The 18,655-nt window shown below is 45.1% G+C and overlaps 1 protein-coding gene across 1 annotated transcript; it reads left to right on the top strand.

Annotated features, from left to right (window-relative positions):
- The first annotated feature begins 16,821 nt into the window (after positions 1-16,821).
- On the top strand, positions 16,822-18,288 carry LOC122113959 (sperm motility kinase-like). Its single transcript, XM_042687106.1, has one exon. The coding sequence runs from the start codon at positions 16,822-16,824 to the stop codon at positions 18,286-18,288; it is 1,467 nt and encodes a 488-aa protein (XP_042543040.1).
- The last annotated feature ends 367 nt before the right edge of the window (positions 18,289-18,655 follow it).

Below are 18,655 nucleotides of genomic sequence, written 5' to 3'. Positions count from 1 at the left end.
AGTGCTTGCCTTGCATGCATGAGGCCCTGGGTTTCGATTCCTTAGCCCCCACATAAACAGAAAAAGCTGGAAGTGGCACTGTGGCTCAAGTGGTAGAGTGGTAGCCTTGAGCTGAGGATCTGAGGGATAGCACCCAGGCCCAGAGTCTAGGCCCCACAACTGACAAAAAAAAAAAAAAAAGAATATGTCTATGATATTCTTAGCATAGGCTCACAATAGCGCAATAGGTATATGCATAGACTATATAAAACGTTTAGTGAAATAAACTCCAAGAAATGGAATCAAGAGGGCATATTTTCTTTTGTGTGGTTGTGGAGCTTGAATGCAGGGCCTGGGCTCTGTCCTTGAGCCTCTTTGTGCTCAAGGCTAGTGCTCTATCACTTGAGCCACAGTGCCACTTCCTGTTTTTGAGTGGTTAATTGGAGATAAGAGTCTCATGAGAACTTCTCTGCCTGGCTGGCTTCTAACTGCAATCCTCAGTCCTCAGATCTCAGCCTTCTCAGATGTGAGTCACCAGTGCCTGGCTAACCAGACGGTTGTTTTTTTAGTGTACTGTTTGCAGTTGTTTCGTTTTTCTTTTTGCTTTGTTTATTTCATGTTGTCACTGTTTTTGACTGGTTTTTGATTTCTGTACCTGTTGTCTTATATATAAATTTATCTGATTTGGGGAAGGGGAGGGGAGTCACAGAAATGGTGGGACAAAGGGTGAATCAATGCAACAGTGATACTCACTAGATACTATGTTGGAAATGAACTTTACAACCTGGGGGGAGTCAGGGGTGAGGGAAAGCAGGAGAAAAATGAAAGAGGGGGTATAACACTGTTCGAAAAGAAATGTACTCATTACCTTACTTATGTAACTGTAACTCCTCTGTGCCTCATTTACAGTAATATTAAAAAAAATTCTGTGTCTTATCAGTTGTCAGTGGCTGATGCCTGTAATCCTAGCTACTCAGGAGAGTGAGATCTGAGGATTGCAGTTCAAAGCCAGCCCAGGCAGGGAAATCTGTGAGACTCTGATCTCCAACACCACCAAAAAGCCAGAAGTGGAACTGTGGCTCAAATGATTGTTAGCCTAGAGTGAAAAAAATTCAAGGACAAGCTTCATGACTAACAACAACAGCAACAACAATAACAATGAAGTTTGGTTTTGCTGGAATAGTAGATGTGGACACATGTCACTTTCCTAAGCTAATATCAAGTATTCAAATGGAATGAAGTTGCTATGGTGGGCTATTACAGGTGTGACAAAATGCCTGTTGTCCAGCACTCCTCAGGTGTATTTCTTGTTTGACTATGTGCCAAGTCTTGGGGCTTGAACTCAGGGCCTGGGCACTATCCCTAAGCTTTTTTTTTGGCCAGTGCTCTACCATTTGAGCCAGACCTTCATTTCTGGCTTTTTTTGGTGGTTAATTAGAGGAAGAGTCTCTCATGAACTTTTCTGCCTGGGCTGGCTTTGAATTACAATCCTCAGATCTCACAAAACAATTTATGAGTACAATGTCTTGATCTGTGTCAGCTCTTCAACATCTTTACCCCCACTCCCATCCACCTACCTCTTCCCTTATTTTTCTCAGTTCTGTGGTTTATACAATAAATTTGTGCCTGAATCTCAGCCTCCTGAGTAGTTAAGATTACAGGCGTGAGCCACTGGTGCCTGGCTCCCAGGAGTATTTCACAGTACATGGCTGGATGGGTCTAATTGAAAATTAAAGCCAAACCTTGTATAACAAAACCCACAGACAACATCACTACTGAAGGATTTATTGTTAATGTGAGAATTCCCATATTGAATTTGAAGAGAAGGATGGATGTTTCATGCTTTCCAAATCTTATTTTTTTATTGTTATTTTTTTGGTCATGAGGGTTGAACTCTGGGCCTGGGCACTGTTCCTCAACTTTTCAGCTCAAGGGGAGTGCTCTACCACTTGAGCCACAGTGCCATTCTGGTTTTCTGGTGTTTAATTGGAGATTAGAGTCTCATGATCTTTCCTGCCTGGGCTGGCTTTGAAACCCGATCCTCACCTTTTAGCCTCCTGAGTAGCTAGGATTAAAGGCGTGAGCCACTGGCGCCTGATGCTTTCTGAATCTTTAGACCACAACACAGATGCCCTTTGTCCAGAATTTCTCTCTCTCCGGGAGTTTTCTAGAAAAAATATTTTGGTAAAGTTGCTGTAAGCTCATATACAAGCTTTAAATATGAAAATGACAAGAAATTTAACCACATGTCAAAATGTGTTTCTTAAGTTGATTTTGATGTTTGTAATAGGAATGAAATGCAATCAGGCTTTTCTAATGGGAGATCATCAATGTCACCCAGCCCTCCCACCCTGTGCTTTCCCTCACTTTTCGGTTTTTAGGTTATATACTGTTTTTTATTTGCCATTTAACGAAGCAGTTTATGAGTACAATGTCTTGATCTGTGTCAACTCTTCAACATCTTCACCCCCACTCCCATCCACCTACCCTTCCCTTATTTTTCTCAGTTCTGTGGTTTATACAATGAATTCGTGCCTGCATCCTCCCCTCTTCCATCTTTTATTATTCAACCCCTCTCCCCTTGTCCCCCTCTTTGCAAGTACCCATTTCTTGGTTTTCATTTTGTTGGGTTTTGACTTAGTCGTTCTACAGAATCATACTATTTGTGCTTTCCATGGAGTCGATTATACTTCAGTTAATTCATTTATAACTGCTTGCAGACCACCCAAGGCACTGTATTCATAAACTGATCTGTTGAATGCCAACATATAAAAGACATGGTTGAAGAAAATAAAAATACTAAAAAAAAAAAAAAAAAAGAATACATCAAATATTCCCAGCGACAACCATCTCATAGTACATAAAATATCTGGCCATTAGGAGGCAGTAAAGGATCAGGAAAGAAAGAACTCCAAAATTGTTGCTTAATTTAAAAATTCCCTAAGGCGTATTAAAAATGAAGTGACTTTAGAGGGTTATTTTTCCTTATTATTGTAGATGTAGATGATCTGGTTATTAAAATAGTCTGTGACACTTATTACCATGGAAGTTTTTAGGACTTGTTTTTACCTTTGCTATGTAATTTATGTACAATAATTTCTTATTCTTGGAGAAGAAAAACATGCCCAGAGTGGGAGTTGTTTTTTAATTTATGAAAGTAAATCCCAAGAGATTATTAATTTCTGGACAGCCAAGAAGAGATGTTATCGCCAAGCCCTACTATTATTCCTCCAGCCTAGTTTAGTTTGGGAAGAAGTTATGGCAAGTGAAGTTTGACCTAGATTTGTGGAATTTTAATCTCCTTATCAAACAGCCTTGCTGAGTCATCTAACAGACATTTATTGCTACATTTTCCCTCAAGTATTTATTGCTACCTTGCTCAATAGCTAAAAAAATAGTATTGCTATTTATTTGCTACCTATATTACGCTTTTCTACTCACAGCTGGGCAAGAATAAACTTAACCAAAAAACATATCTAGCATTGTGAACTGGCTTACCTGTATGAAAATGTTTTATGAGTCAGACACTGGTGGGTCACGTTTGTATTCATAGCTACGCTGGCGGCTAAGAGCTGAGAATTGTGGTTCAAAGCTAGCCCAAGCAGGAAAGTCTATGAGACCCCTATCTCCATCTTAAAGCTGGAAGTGGAGTTGTGGCTCAAGCGGTAGGGGGATGAGAAGAGGTTTTAAGCAGTCTCTATTGTACGGATGAAGGCTGGGAGACAAAGCGGAGGCTGAAGATGAGTGAATTAGTCCATCTGGACAAGGTTACTCGTTGCCTGCTTTCTCCCATTCTGTTACTCTCTTGTACATTAATGGTTGGTAAAATGTTTGGCCCCATTTCAATTGTGTGAGGAGATTCAAGGACGAGCTAACTTGGTAAGGCCAGGGCCGGGTAGAAGCGGGAGTGTTAGCTGAGACACTGAAAATAGGAATTTGTAGTTGGGGTCACGTGGCCCAGCCCTCCATTTCCATGGCAGTCTTGGTCCATTGTCATTGGAAGGGGTGATGGGTTTCTTTCAGCAACCTTGACTGGGACTTGCCTGCACACTGCGGAGACCAATGGGATTTTCTTCTTGAACAAAATGCTTAGATCCCTCCCTCCAAAGAGTGCTTTCAAATCTCTGTTACTTGGCTGAGGTTGTCAAATAAAGGATGGATCTGTAATTCTTAATAACTTCAAGCTCATCCTCTTACACAACTCTTGAGTGAGGAGAACAAAACCTAGGTTGTGAGAGGTTAAATGACGTCCCAGGGTCATAGGTTGAAGTTGGGGGCGGGGGAAGGGGAGAAGCCAAAACTCTTAAGTTGTTCTCATAGTGTTCCAAATAGAGTTGTATCTATTTGTCTGAGCAGGTATTTTTCTACAACGAAACTGAAGTTTCAAGATACTCCCAAAGTTTCCAGAACCTTCCACTAGCTGGGAATCAAGCCTTCAACAAATGAGCCTGTGAGAGATAGTTCGTATTCTAGCCATAAACATCAGTGGCTCACATTGCTTGTCTATGAGGCCTCCAGCACTGTTGGAAGTCTTCACGATGCTAGGAAATCTATCCAATAGTTTATAAAGTGCGTTATCACAGAGGAAGAACTGTCTATGACATGATAGTCGGTAGGAAGCCTACACTCAAAGCCCTGAGCAGCCCAGAGCCTGTCCATGACCCGGCCACACATCACCCGGCCACCCTGTCTATGGGACACGAGAAAGCAAATTAAATCTGACAAAATGTATCCACAGTCCCTCAGGTTTTGGTGAGATCACCAACATGGACTGTGCTTGATTTGCTTGGGGAAAGCAATCTATTGTAACAACTGGGACTGGATAAAGGAATCACTCCAGCTGGGTAGCTGACCCCTGCAATTCTAGGAACTCAGGAGGCTGAGATCTGAGGATTGTGATTTGAAGCCAGCCTGAGCAGGGAAGTCCATGAGACTCTTCCCTTCAAGTAACCAGCAAAAAGTTGGAAGTAGAATGGTGGCTCAATAGCACTGAGCAAAAAAGCTCAGGGACAGCACCTAGGCCCTGAGTTCAAGCCCCAGGACTAGCCCTCCCCCCCCTCCCCCACATATAACTCTAGTGTTATATCAGAAACAATGGGACCTAGGAGCAAACAATCTTTTCTCTATCTTAAGGATGAGTTTAGGAGTTAATTTCCAGCATTATAAAACTTTTTTCCCCCTTTTTTTCATACTGGTACTGGAGCTTGAACTCAGGGCCCGAGTGCTGTCTCTTAGCTTTTTCACTCAAGGCTGGTGCTGTACCATTTGAGCCACAATTCCACTTCCAGCTTTTGGCTGGTTAATTGAGATGAGTCTCATGATTTTTCTGTCTAGGCTGGCTTTTGACCCTTGACCCTCAGATTTCAGCTTCTTGAGTAGCTAGGATTACAAGCTCCATCTTCTAACATTATATATAACTTTTTTTTTTTTTTTTTTGGCTGTCGTGGGGTCTGAACTCTGGGCCTGGGTGCTGTCCCTCAGCTCTTCAGCTCACGGCTAGTGCTCTACCACTTGTGCCACAGAGCCACTTCCAGCTTTTTCTGCTTATGTGGTGCTGAGGAATCCAACCCAGGGTCTCATGCGTGCAAGGCAAGCACTCTACCACTGAGCCACCTTCTCAGCCCTTATGTATAACTTTTTAAATGGCAGAAGTGAGATTTGAACTCAGTGGTTACACTCTTTTTCAGAGTTTAGGTTAGTATTCTGGTTGGCTGTCTTGTAACTTAGAACAAGCCTCTTTTTAGTCAGATCTTCCAAAATATTGGTAACAGAACAGACTTGGTCTCTATGTCCCTGAGTTTTGTTCTGCTGATTCTGTTTGTTCTTGAAACATCTGTATGCCATTCTTTCTTTAGTATTCAACTTTTATCATCTGGCTTTGATTTGCTCAAGCTCTTTCCTCTGTGCAATTTATGCTGTTTTAGTTTCTTTTTTTCCTATGGAAAACTTTTATTTTCTGTAGTTAATTCAATAATTCATGTATTTCCCACTTTGGAGTTTTATTCTTTCACTATGGTAAAGGAATTTGTATAGTCCAATAGCTAATATTTTTAGAAAAAATAGTATGTATAGGTAAATAATTTTAAATGGATGTATTTTAATTCCTTATTATTAGAATTATTCCATTATCCTCATGAATTATTTGTCAGACACCACAGAAGCTCAAGCTTATCTGCCAAAGTCATATTTCCCACATGGTCCAACCTGCTTCCCTACAAAATGGTTTTGTCTTGCATCCTGTAATCCTAGCTACTCAGGAGGCTGAGCTCTGAGGATCACTATTTGAAACCAGTGCTAGCAAACAAACCCAAGAACTGCTTATCCCCAGTTAATCAGCAAAAGGCCACAAGTGAAGATACGACTCAAGTAGTAGAGCACTAGCCTTGAACCAAAAAGCTAAGGGACAGCACCCAAGTCCTGAGTTCATCTCAGTACTGGTACAAAGAAAAAAAAAAGGGCTTTGCTCTAAAACATTTGCTATGAGCAAACAAAAATAAAGTAGTATTACCTAGAAAGTTCTGTGAGAATATAAGTGTGTTCACCCAGGAGGGAGCATGTATTAATTTAAGAGCCAGCTGCCTTGTTGGATGGAGCAGATCTTTGATGAAAGGATTTTTGGATCCAGAACCTCATGCTCATGTCATATGAACATGATCTTGGAGAGTCAAAAACCTTGGAGAAAGTGTGTGTGGAGACAGTAGAACAAATGGGAATTTTACAGAAAGTGTGCAAAGCTTAAACATAGGGCAACTGACAGCTCACGCCTGTAACCCTAGCTGTTCAGGAAGCTGAGATCTGAGGATTAAGATTCAAAGCCAGCCTGGGTAAGAAAATCTATGAGACTCTTATTTGCAATTGACTACAAAAAGCCTGATGTGGAACTGTGGCTTAAGTGGTAGAGCATTCACCTTGAGCAAAAAAGTGAAGCAAAAGCAAGAGGCCCTGAGTTCAAGTACCAACACTCTCTCCTGTCTCTCTCTCCTGTCTCTCTCTCTCTCTCTCTCTCTCTCTCTCTCACACACACACACACACACACACATTGTGTGTGGGCTTGGAGTGATCATCTCTGCAGTTTCCGGGCCAGCTCATACAGGAATTTCTCTATCTCTTATCAACTTCTCATCCTTTCCTCTGTCCCCCACTGTGTGGGGACAGCCAGTTTCACATGACATGTCTCTGCCCACACAGTGAACCAAATGGGAGCCAATCTGTCTCTTCTCAAACTGAGTTTGGAGACCCAGATGTTGTAGACAGTGGGCTGTTGTCCTAAATGGAGGCCATATAAAGCAAGACTTGAGTGAGAACATAATAAAAGATGCTAGGAAGTAGCAGAGATGAGAGATGAGATAAACAATGTCTTGTTTTACTCTCTCTCTCTCTCTCCTCTCTCCCCCTCTCTGTCTGTCTCTGTCTCTCTGTTTCTGTCTGTCTCTCTCTGTCTCTCTCTCTCTGGGGAGAAGGACATACTAGGACTTGGGCATTGTCCCTGAGCTTTTGTGCTTAAGGCTAGCAATTAAATGCTTAAGCCACAACTCCATTTTTGGGTTTTTGGTGGTTAATTGGAGATGAGTTTCATGGAATTTCCTGCTCAGGCTAGCTTCAAACCATGATCCTCAAATCAGCCTCTTGAGTAGTTAAAGATTACAGATATGAGCCATTGGTGCCTGGCTTATTGTGGTTTTAATTTTTCATTTTCTTAATAACTGGTGATGTTGAATATCTTTCCAGGGATCTAGTGGACATTTACGTGTCTTCTTTGGAGAAATGTCAATTTCTTAATAGTAGTGTGTGTGTGTGTGTGTGTGTGTGTATGAGAGAGAGTGTGTGTGTTTGAGAGAGTGTGTGTGTGTCTGTTGTTGCTGAGCTATAGGAGTTATTTGTGCAATCTGGATATTAAATTCTTATGAAATATAAGGTTTGCAAGTATTGTCTTCCATTATATCATTTAAATTTTTATTTGGTTTAACGTTTTATTATCTTTAGTTGTACAAAGGAGTTTTGCCATTCAACAACGCAGTTTCTGAATATAGGGCGCCTTGACCAATGTCAAAGCTTTCAACATTCTCACCATGCCTCCTAATGTACCCCTTTCCTCACTTCTCTTAAGTTTTTAAGGTATGCATTGAATTTTCTTGCCATTTAACAAAGCAGTTTAGAGGTGGGAGGGAAGGGATGGTAGGGGAAAAACAAAGGAGGAGGCAACAAAGTTCAATAGGAAATGTACTCATGACCTTGCTCATGTAATGGTAACTGTACAGTATTTTTACATCAAAAAAACAAAATTAAAAAGAAAGCTGGTTTAGGTGTACAATGCATCTTGTTCTGTGTCATTTTCTCAATATGCGCACCTTCTTTTTTGACTCAACCCTTCCCTTATTTTTCTCAGTTCTGTGCTGCATACAATGAATTCTTGCCTGCAGCCTCCCCCCATTCCTCATTCATTTATCTACCCGTTCTCCCTTATAATTAAGTTAATTCATTTGTAACCCCTTGCTTACCATGCAGTGTTTACTTACAGATTGACCGGCACTTTCTATCTACCACCATCGAAGGAAACCATGCAACCTTCGTCTCTCCAGGTCTGGTTTACTTCACTTAATATGATTATTGCCAAGTCTCCAGAACAGCCACAGAGTGGTGCAGATATGTGTTGTTCAGTGGCCATCTTTGCTCAGCCATGTTTGTCCTTTCCATAGTATTAATAGAAATAAGGATACTGGGTCTAACTGGTACCATCTTATCTTCTTGGTGGATGAAGGTAAAGTCCCACCCCTAGGTGATGGGCATGCCTGAATTCCTAGAGGCAGGCATGGGGACTTGGACAATAGGTTATTGGACCTGCCAGTCCTGTGCCATGAACTCCTGAGACTCTGGAGCTTCCTGTGACTCTGACCCCTGCCCATGACCCTATGTAGGCCTGGACTAGTTCAGTTGCTATTTTGTGCCATGTCTCATTGACCTCCTGCAGGTTGCCATGGTGTCCCACTTCAGCTCTCCATTGGAGTTGATCTGGTTTGTTGGGATTGTTTTTCTTTCTTTGCTTTATTACCCTCATGGCTTATTTTTCTGACAGTGTCATGTGTATTTTCTGGGGACATGTGTCTGCCTGTAGTCACTACTGGCTTTCTAATAAAGACTTTGATTCAACCTCTCAAAATGTGGCTTCTCTCTGTCTTGTGATTGAATTCCTATATAACATTAATGTGTACTTTGGTGCACAAATGTTAATGTAGTCAGATCTATTTCTTTGGCTTTTGGTGTCCCATTTAGTAAATCATTATCAGATCTAATATTGTGAAGATGTTTTTGGATTTCTGTTTTCTTTTATTTCATTTTTAAGATTTTTAAATTATCTTTATGTAGTTGTACAAAGGAGTGGCTGTTTAACAAAGCAGTTCATGAATATAATATATGTTAATCACTGATACTCCTTTCAACATTCTCCCCCCTCCCCCTTCCCTCACTCTTCTTAATCTTGTAGGATATACATTGGATTCTTGTCTGTATTTCCCCCTCATTCTGTTCATTTATCCATAATTTTTCTCTTGACCCTCCTCCACCCCTTTTTAGTACCTGCTTCTTGGTGTCTTATTTTGCTGAACCTTGCTTTTGGCTTTCTAAGGAATTACACTATTTGAGATCTCCATTGAATCTACCACATTTCAATTAATACATTGTATATACTTCTATATATTTGTGTACCAGTTTTGGGTTTATTTTTCTTTATTTCATGCCAATACTGAGCAGTAGAACTTAAACTCGGAGCATTGCATTTTCCCTTGGCGCCTAAATTCTTTCCTCCCTTCCTTTCCCTCCCTGGCCCCTTCCCTTCCTATCTCCCTCCCTCCCTATCTCCCTCCCTCCCTCCTTCCTTCCTTCCTTCCTTGTCTTGGGGCTTGAACTCAAGGCCTGGGCACTGTTCCTGAACTGACACTCTACTATTTGATCTACAGCTCCACTTCTGGCTTTTTGCTGGAGATAAGACTCTTACAGATTTCCTGTCTGGCCTGGCTTTGAACCACAATCCTCAGATCTGAGCCTCCTGAGTAGCTAAGATGACAGGTCTGAGCTGCTTATGCCTGGATCCTATATCTCCTCTTGATGACTTCCAAAATTTATGTCTGTCTGTCTGTCTGTCTGTCTGTCTGCCTGCCTGCTTGCTTGTGTCTATCTCCATCTATTTATCAATTTATCAATCTGTCTATCTAATCTATATCAATCTGTATGTATGTATGTATGTAGATATAAGTTATTGCTGGTTCCCTCTTCCCTGACATACTGAATTGAAATCCCTTTCTACATACTCTCACAGATTGTTCTACCAGCCATAGCAATGCATGCTCAGACAGCTCTGTTGGAGATCTTTAGTTAAAATACTTTTCTCAGAGTGTCTTCCCACACCTCTTTTTGACCTTCAACGTGTTTGGCAACATCTCTGAATTTTATTAAAAATCGAGCTTCAACTTTCTGTTTCTCATTCTCCAAGTTGTTCTTGGGTGATTTCCTGAAGGAAAAGAGCCTTATGGTCTCCAACAGTAAATCTGGGAAGCGGGAACTTTATAGCTAGTTTAAATAACAATCAGAGAAAGCTGATTTTTGTATGCAAGAAATGTGAAGAGAATGGATAATGTCATCATACCAGACAATGTCCTTCTGGCAAATTCTAGCTAAGTAAAGACACCTGCTTGTCTGGAAGAGCCCACAGATGAACAGCATGAATGACAACATATGGAAAGCAGAACTGATGTGAATTAGCTGCCATTGCCCTTTGGATACAACTTTGGATACACTGGAGATTTCTGCTTCAGAGTTACAGGTATTCCTCAGCTTTTGTTTTGGGGGAGAGAGAGAGAGAGAAAGAGAGAGAGGGAGAGTGTGCTCAGACTGGGGCTTGACCTCAAGGCCTCATGCTCTCACTTGACTTTTTCCACTCAAGGCTAACATTCTACCACTTGAACCATACCACCACATCTAGCTTTTGTTTCTTTTTGTTGGCTAATTGGACATAAGATTCCAATGGATTTGTCTTTCCAGATTGCCTTTGGACCTCCATCCTTAGCTCGTGGCCTTCCGAGTAGCCAAGATTACAGGCATGAAATTCATGCCTGAATTTCATTTGATATTTACATCTCAGACTAGCTCGCTTCAAATGCTTTTTATGTCCCTATGAAAGGCATTTGACTCAAGACAGAGATATAAATTGTCTTTACTGTCCTTCCTTCCTTCTACCCAACACCATTCAACCAATACTGTTTATTACACCTGGTGGATTTGTAGATTTTCAAGGACATGTGAGTGTTCCAGGGAGATAGTCTTCATTTCCATGAATGCTGTTGTAATTGAACTTATAAAGACAAGCAGAAATCCTAACCAAATGAATAAGGAAAATCATGTATTTTGTTTGAGACTGTAAATATCTAAACACTAGTTATTTGGGTAGTCAAGGAGTAATCATAGATATCCACAGAGATGGCAGCTCAGAGAGACTTAGATGAGGGTTTGTTTGTCTTGTCATTGGCATCTGCAGGAATATTGTCTAGGAGAAAATGTGCCATCAGATGCACAAATGCATATGATATAAAAATGCGATAAGGGGAGAGCTTCACTGAGGCTGTGGGGCTTTCTAGCTGCAGATAAACACTAATCCATAAAACCATTCTCCAAGGTTCCATTAAACACTGAAAATAAAGCCAACACAAGTGGCTCATGCCTGCTATTTTTATTGTTTGGCAGGTAGAGATGAGCAAGATCATGACTCAGGCCAGCCTGAGGAACAATGTTTGTGAGAGTTCCTTGTCTATAAGCAGTCTGGTTACGATGGTGTGTGATGTCATCTCAGGAGCTGCGAGAGAGAACTTCAGGCCTTCCTACCTTGAATCAGGGTAATTCTACTCTTGGCTATATAAAAAGGAATAAAAAACTAGGACTGCTACTTTTCACTCCAGAGTACAAATTAATCTCACACAGAGCCTCAGTAGATATAGCCAAGAGTAGAACTACCCTGGCTCAGGTTGGGAAGGCCTAAAGTTCTCTGTTCCAGCCCCTACCCTTCTTGGGATGCCTCAGACATGCTGTAGCTCCTACTGAGCCTGGCTGAAAACTCCACCCTTTGCTTGCACACATACTTGATCTGGGGATGGACCCAGGCCTCAGATGGCCTGTGCCCAGAAATGCAACACAAGTCACATTCTCATTTTGTAGCTGTTATCTAAAAACTATCAGGTGGAATTCATTTTTAATTATCGGTATTTTTTAAAGCAGCATTAGGTGTTTAGCAAAGTTGAGCAGATAGAGGAGATTTCTCATTTCTTCTACCTAGCTACAGCACGCCCTGATGTCAGCATACTGTCTGGGGGTCCCTGTGCTATGGCAGATGAACATCCACTGATGTCACAGTCACTCAAGGTCACAGCTGAGGTCACAGCCCATCCTAGCTGCTACACATACTCTAGGTTCGGATGAATAGATGGTCATGAATTCACAAGAAACACATGACTTGGGACATTGCTAATGCTTTAACGTTCCCTGTACTCTACCTTTTCATTTCAATTAAAAAACCTATTTTAAAAGTTAATAGGAGCCAGGTATAGTGGATCATCCCAGCTACTCAGGAGGTTGAGATATGAGGATTGCAGTTCAAAGCTAGCTTGGGTAGGAAAGTGCATGCACACGCACACACGCACACACACACAAGAAACACAGACAGACACAGACACACAGACACAGACACAGACACACACAGACACACACAAACACACACACACACACACACACACACAAAGGGGAGCTAGATCCAGCTAGGACACCCAGGACTCAGCTACTGGCTCTCACCAAGTTTCCCATTCTCCACAGGGCCCTCTCAGTTGCATACCTGACCCTTGTCATGGGCAACTACAGCCAGCTTGAGCTCACACAGGGCCAAGCCCCAGGCCCTGTCTTGCTCCCTCATGCCCCAGGATCTCTTTCCTCCCCATCAGGAACCTTCCTGGACTGGGCATCCCATCCCCACCTTGAACTCACGAACATGGGGGAGTTTAAGCTGGGCTTCTTTATGAGCATGAGTGTCCTTTCCAGCTAACTGGCCCACAGGGACACTCGGAGGGCCTCCGTTCTTGAGTGTACCCTGGTGAGTCAGGAAAGGACCACAGTGGCATTCAGTCGTGAGTGCCTGGACTCAGTGTCATCAACTTCAAGGCAGTTCAACCACCTTCTAAAGTTCCTCACGGAGAGATCCTTTAATTAGTATGTAGCGACCTTCTTTATCTCTTCTCACGAATTTTAATTTGAAGTCATTTTATCTGATATTAGGATTGCAACTCCCGCCTGTTTATGGGGGCCGTTTGCTTGGTAGATTTTGTTCCAGCCTTTAACATTGAAAATATGTTTGTTTTTACGGGCAAGATGTGACTCCTGCAGGCAGCAGATAGAAGGGTCTTGTTTTTTGATCCAACTAGACAGTCTATGTCGCTTAATTGGAGAGTTCAGTCCATTAACGTTAAGAGATAGGACTGAGAGGTATTTGGGAGTTCCTGCCATATACACAATGGAATTCTATGCCTCCATCAGAAAGAAGGACATTGCCCCATTTGTTAGGAAATGGAAAAACTTGGAAAAAATTATATTAAGTGAAGTAAGCCAGGCCCAAAGAAACATAGGTCCCATGGTTTCCCTTATTTGCAATATCTAGTATAGGTATGAGTCAAGCGGAAAAGGTCAGATAATGTGATGTCAGGAAAATGAACCCTTAGATATGTATTTTAATGTTTTTTTCTTTCATGCATGTGTTTCTAATGCATTTATAAGATTATCTCTTTGTTGCTTTGTATGTCCCTCCCCCACAGTATAACCCCTGCTTTCACTATATTTGATGTCAGTATAACTTGTGGAGGAGATGGGGAAAAACCAGTTGTTTAAGGATACAGGTGGTCCTGTTGCAACAATGAGAAGTACAAGTTGTCATGTCCAAAACGAGCTTTACAACGTCGGTGCGGGGGGGGGGGGGAAGGGGGGGGAAGGAGAAGGATTGGGATTGGGGGGGAGGGGGGAGGCTGGGAAGGGAGGTGAAGGGTAAACAAAGGAGGAGGCTGCAATGCTTGGTAAGAAATGTATGCATTATCCTGCCCATGTAATTGTAACCCCTCTGTACAGTATGTTCACAAATAAAATTAAATTAAATTAAAAAAAAAATAAAGTTCCTCACGGGGAGGGTGGAAGCCGGACAACAAAGCACTTTATAGAGTAGGCTGGGGTGTGGTCAGTGGTAGAATGCCTGCCTAGCGTGTGTGAGGCCCTGGGTTTCCTCCTCAGCACTACAAGCAGCTCCACACTGGAAGGATGCCCCTGATTTCCCCATGCAGGACTCAGCTACATCTCACTCAAGGCCCAGCTGGACTCCACAGAGGCCTGGCCTGGCCATGCTGTGCAGATTCACCTCCATCTCCCCGGTTCTGATCTCAGCATGATGTTCACTCTCCTCCCCAGCCTCCCGCCTTCCAGGAATTCTTCCATTTGTTTTATCTGTTACTACTTTTCTTCCAGCAAGAAGTATGTCTTCCCTGAGAGACACCACCTACTTCTCTGTCCATCCCCAGGACCTTGACTAATGCCTGGCTCCCAACAAGAGTCTTCCCTCTTTACAAGCTATCATCTGTGAAGTCTCAGTTGTCAAACAGGGCTTGTGTGCCAGGCATGCAGATGGGGAAGGGGAGGTCCTGAACAGAGCCTCCACTTGCCAGGGGTGACACCAGACACAGCACCCAGAGAGAGCACCCAGGGCCATGAACCTTGCCAAGACCCCTGGCAGGAGAAATGAGACTGGCTGTATATCAGCATGAAGATCACACCAATGTTATCTAAGGGGAAATCCCCTAGACTATAGGACATTCTAGAAGCACAGGGGTGGAATGAGAGTACCACAAATGCATGGGAAGCATCTGGGCCTCCAGTGGAGTGACACTGAAGTTGGTTGTGTTTGTACTTTGTACACATCTTGTTTTCATCTTGTGCTTCACTGATGTAGTGTCCCATTGCCTGAACTGTCCCAGTGTCTACCATCTGGCCTGGCTGGCTGAGGCCTTGGGAGCTGATGGGTGGTACAAGGCAGCGGGCCCTCCCTGCTCTAGTGGAGCTCACTGTGACCTTCTCCCCCAGCTTCACTCACAAAGTGCAGCCAGGTGACTCACAGCTGCCTCTTCAACATGGGGCCTGCAGCAGCATCTTGGAAAGCCCATATGCCACTATGGTAGCTGCTACCATGCTTGGCAATTGTAGCAAGACAATGGAGGCGTTCATAGCCATGGAGTACCCACAGGGCCCCTGAGTGGCCTGCCTGGCATACAGTCTGCTGCAATGACGACTCACAGTGCAGGGTCTGTATCCTAGGGCAAGCAGGTGGCTGGCAGCACGGTGAAGTTAAAACACTGTGCCCTTCCTAACCCACAAAGGCCTCCATTTCCTGCTGAGCCTCCTTCCACCCCCTGGCTATGAAATGCCCCAGAGTGTATGGGAGAGCTTACACTCAGGCTCAGGACCAAGCTGGAAATCAGCATCAGCTCCAGGGAACTCTGCTGACACACTTCGTGGGGCAGGGAAGAAGGGGGCATAGGTGGGCACAGTTCAGAAGGGGTGCTCTAGGTGATAGGTGAAGACAATCTTGACCAGGCCATTCATGCCCTCCTGTAGACCGGGGACTTCCCACAGGGACATCACCCAGAGATCTGGGAGCTAACCCTACCTCCCCCGCCCCCAATCACCCCCGACAGCCAATGGTTCACAGACCATAGGAAAAACACCTGAGCAGCCAGGTATCCCCTTGTCTTAAGGCAGGACCTGCAGTGTGGTTGGACCCCAGAGCACCTGGGGGCATCAGCACAAGGACTGACTTTGAGACCTCATCCTTGTTCCTCAGCCCTGACTCTCAGCTGCGAGGTCACATAGAGAAGGAGCACATAGAGTACCAAGTTCTGAAAGACCAAGATGGCAGATTCACACTGAACATTCAACTAAGGGTTTTCTGGAGGGCAACGGACCCTCCCATCCATAATGGCATTGAGTGTTCTCTACAAGAGACCCGACTGTCTGCCCCAGTGCCCAGCCACTTCCAGCTCTACACCACCCACTCACCATGATCACGCTGTGTCATGGCCTTGGTGCATGTGCCTTTTCCATCTTGTAGAAAGCAGAACAAATCCTGATTGACCAACTTGAGCCAGAGGTGCCTGAAGCAGATTGTAAATTCTAAATAATTAAATATGAATCTCCACAATTTACCTAAGCAAAGCTTTTTCCTTTCTTTTTATTTTTCTCCCAGTCATGGGACTTGAACTCAAGGCCTTGGCACCGTCTCTGAGCTTTTTTTTGCTCAAGGCTAGCACTCTACCACTTGAGCCACAGTGCCATTTCTGGCTTTTTCTATGTATGAGGTACTGAGGAATGGAACCCAGAGCTTCATGTATGCTAGGCAAGCACTCTACCACAAAGCCACCTTCCCAGCCTACTTTTTCCTTTCTTAATAGTCCTTAAGGCCAGTGAGAAAGACAACCACTGTGGGCTCCACCAGCCATGCCTGGGCCTCTCCCTGCTCTGACCTCACAGGGGCCACTGTGATGGAGTGAGGGCCCAGCGCACATAAGGAAGCGACCTGGACAGCATTTGAGTCCACCTAGCAGGAAGCTGTTGGCGGTGACCTGCTGGACTCGCAGCTAGCTGCTCTGTGTGCTGTGTGGTGATTGTGGTTTGCTTTCCCAGTATTTCCCCTTTTGTCTGGCCATCTGTTGGGTTTTGTTTTTCCCTTTCCTTTCCCTTCCATCCCGTCTTGGGCCGCATGGCTCATTCTTCTCTGTGATGTTTAGTGACATTGAGGAGGAGGGATCTTGGCTGGGCTCTGGGGACAGCTCCTTGGAGGAGCTGCTCAGGGCTCAGTACCGGGTCCTGAGGGACATTGGGGAGGGCGGCTTCGCAGAGGTGAAGCTGGCTCAGCACCTTCTCACCCACACCCTCGTGGCCATCAAAGTCATCCCTAAGACCAAGGACGATGCTATCCTTAACATGGAGAGGGACCTCATGAGGTCACTGGACCATCCCAATGTGATAAAGCTGTACGAAATCATAGAGACGGACGAGCTGGTCTACCTGGTTCTAGAATATGCAGAACGGGGCAACCTTCAGGACCTGGTGGACACTGTGGGCTGCCTGTGGGAGGAGGAGGCCCGGTCTCTCTTTAGGCAGATAACACGTGCCATGTGCTATTGTCACAACATGGGCATTGCTCACCGTGACCTAAAATTAGACAACATTTTGCTTGACGCCCAGGGCAAGCCAAAGCTTTGTGATTTTGGCCTGGGCGTTAGGTGCCTGGAAGGCCAGAGGTTGCAAATGGTGTGCGGCACCCTGCCATTTTGTGCGCCCGAAATCCTGACTCACGAAAGCTACGATGGCACCAAGGCTGACGTCTGGAGCCTGGGCGTGGTGCTGTACACCTTGGTGGTGGGGCGCCCCCCGTTTCGGGGAATCACGACCATGCAGATGGAGAAGGCGGTGCTGAAGGGCGAGTTCGGCTTCCCCGCCCACGTCTCCGGTGACTTCCGGGATTTGGTCACCAGCATGCTGGCCGTGGACCCAGAGCGCAGGCCCTCGCTGCAGTGCGTGTTGGAGCACCCCTGGCTCCAGCAGGGGGTGCAGGAGCCCCCAGCTCCGGAGAGCCACCCCCCGCGCCCGGACCTCTCCATTTTGGAAGCCATGGCTGGTATGGGCTACGACCCACAGCAGGTGAAAGAGGCCTTGAGTGCCAAGAGCTACAATGCGCTCATGGGCGTCTACCTGATGCTGGAGCAAAAGAAGTCAGAGTCCGGGGACCAGAGCGACCACCCGAAGACCCTGCATCCCGCCATGGCGCTCACCGGGGCTCTGTCCTTGCGTGTCCCCCCAGCCAGATCCAGTGCGTTTGCCCTGCGCTCCTTCGCCCGCAAGGAGGACCAGAAGGGCAGCACCCAAGCCCTCCACGTGTCCCCAGCCTCCTCCCCTCCCCTCCCGGCCCCAGCTCCAGCCCTCGACACCCTGGTGGAGACAGAGGACAGCAGGTCCCACGAAGGTCCAGCAGAGTCCCAGGACTCGCCCCCCGCGGGACAGAGTTATGTCGGGGTGAAGAGCAGAAGGGTGCGGAAGAGACTGAGGAGGTGCCTGACGTGGCTCCGAGGGCTCTGTTGCTGCTTGCCGTTGGGAAAGACAGAGTGCCGGAACAAAGTCGTCCCTGTGGAGAGCGAGAAGAGCGAGGACAGCGAGGACAGCGCGGAGAGGCTGGAAAGCAGTTAGGTGGACACGGAGCTGGGCTGTTACGTTTTGGCTCTGCTATACTTAATACCCTTGCCAATTCCTAAGCAAACGTTCTTTGGTTCCCAGGGGCTGGAGATGCATGGGGAGGAGAAATGTAGGGTTGTTCTTGGGGATGGATTTCCAGAGAGAAAGAGTCAATATAGCACCACAGTTACAGCTGGTGCCGTGTGCAGAGGAGTAAGTGATGGCTTTTCCCCTGTGTGCCTGCAGGAGCGAATCCTGACCTGGTTATTGGGGATGGGCCAAGCAGGAAGGTTGCTAGTGTGTCCACACATGTCCCGGCTGGACTCTCTCCAGCACATGGGGAGTTGTGCAACCAGCCACAGACAGAGGAAGTCTGGCCTCC

This window comes from Dipodomys spectabilis, unplaced genomic scaffold (assembly GCF_019054845.1).
Source record: "Dipodomys spectabilis isolate Male_0828 unplaced genomic scaffold, ASM1905484v1 ptg000102l, whole genome shotgun sequence".
NCBI classification, from domain to species: Eukaryota; Metazoa; Chordata; class Mammalia; order Rodentia; family Heteromyidae; genus Dipodomys; species Dipodomys spectabilis.
This window is presented reverse-complemented; position numbering and strand designations above follow the sequence as displayed.

Coding starts and splice junctions, on each gene's coding strand:
- LOC122113959 (XM_042687106.1), top strand. CDS start 16,822: ATGTTTAGTGACATTGAGGAGGAGGGATCTTGGCTGGGCTCTGGGGAC.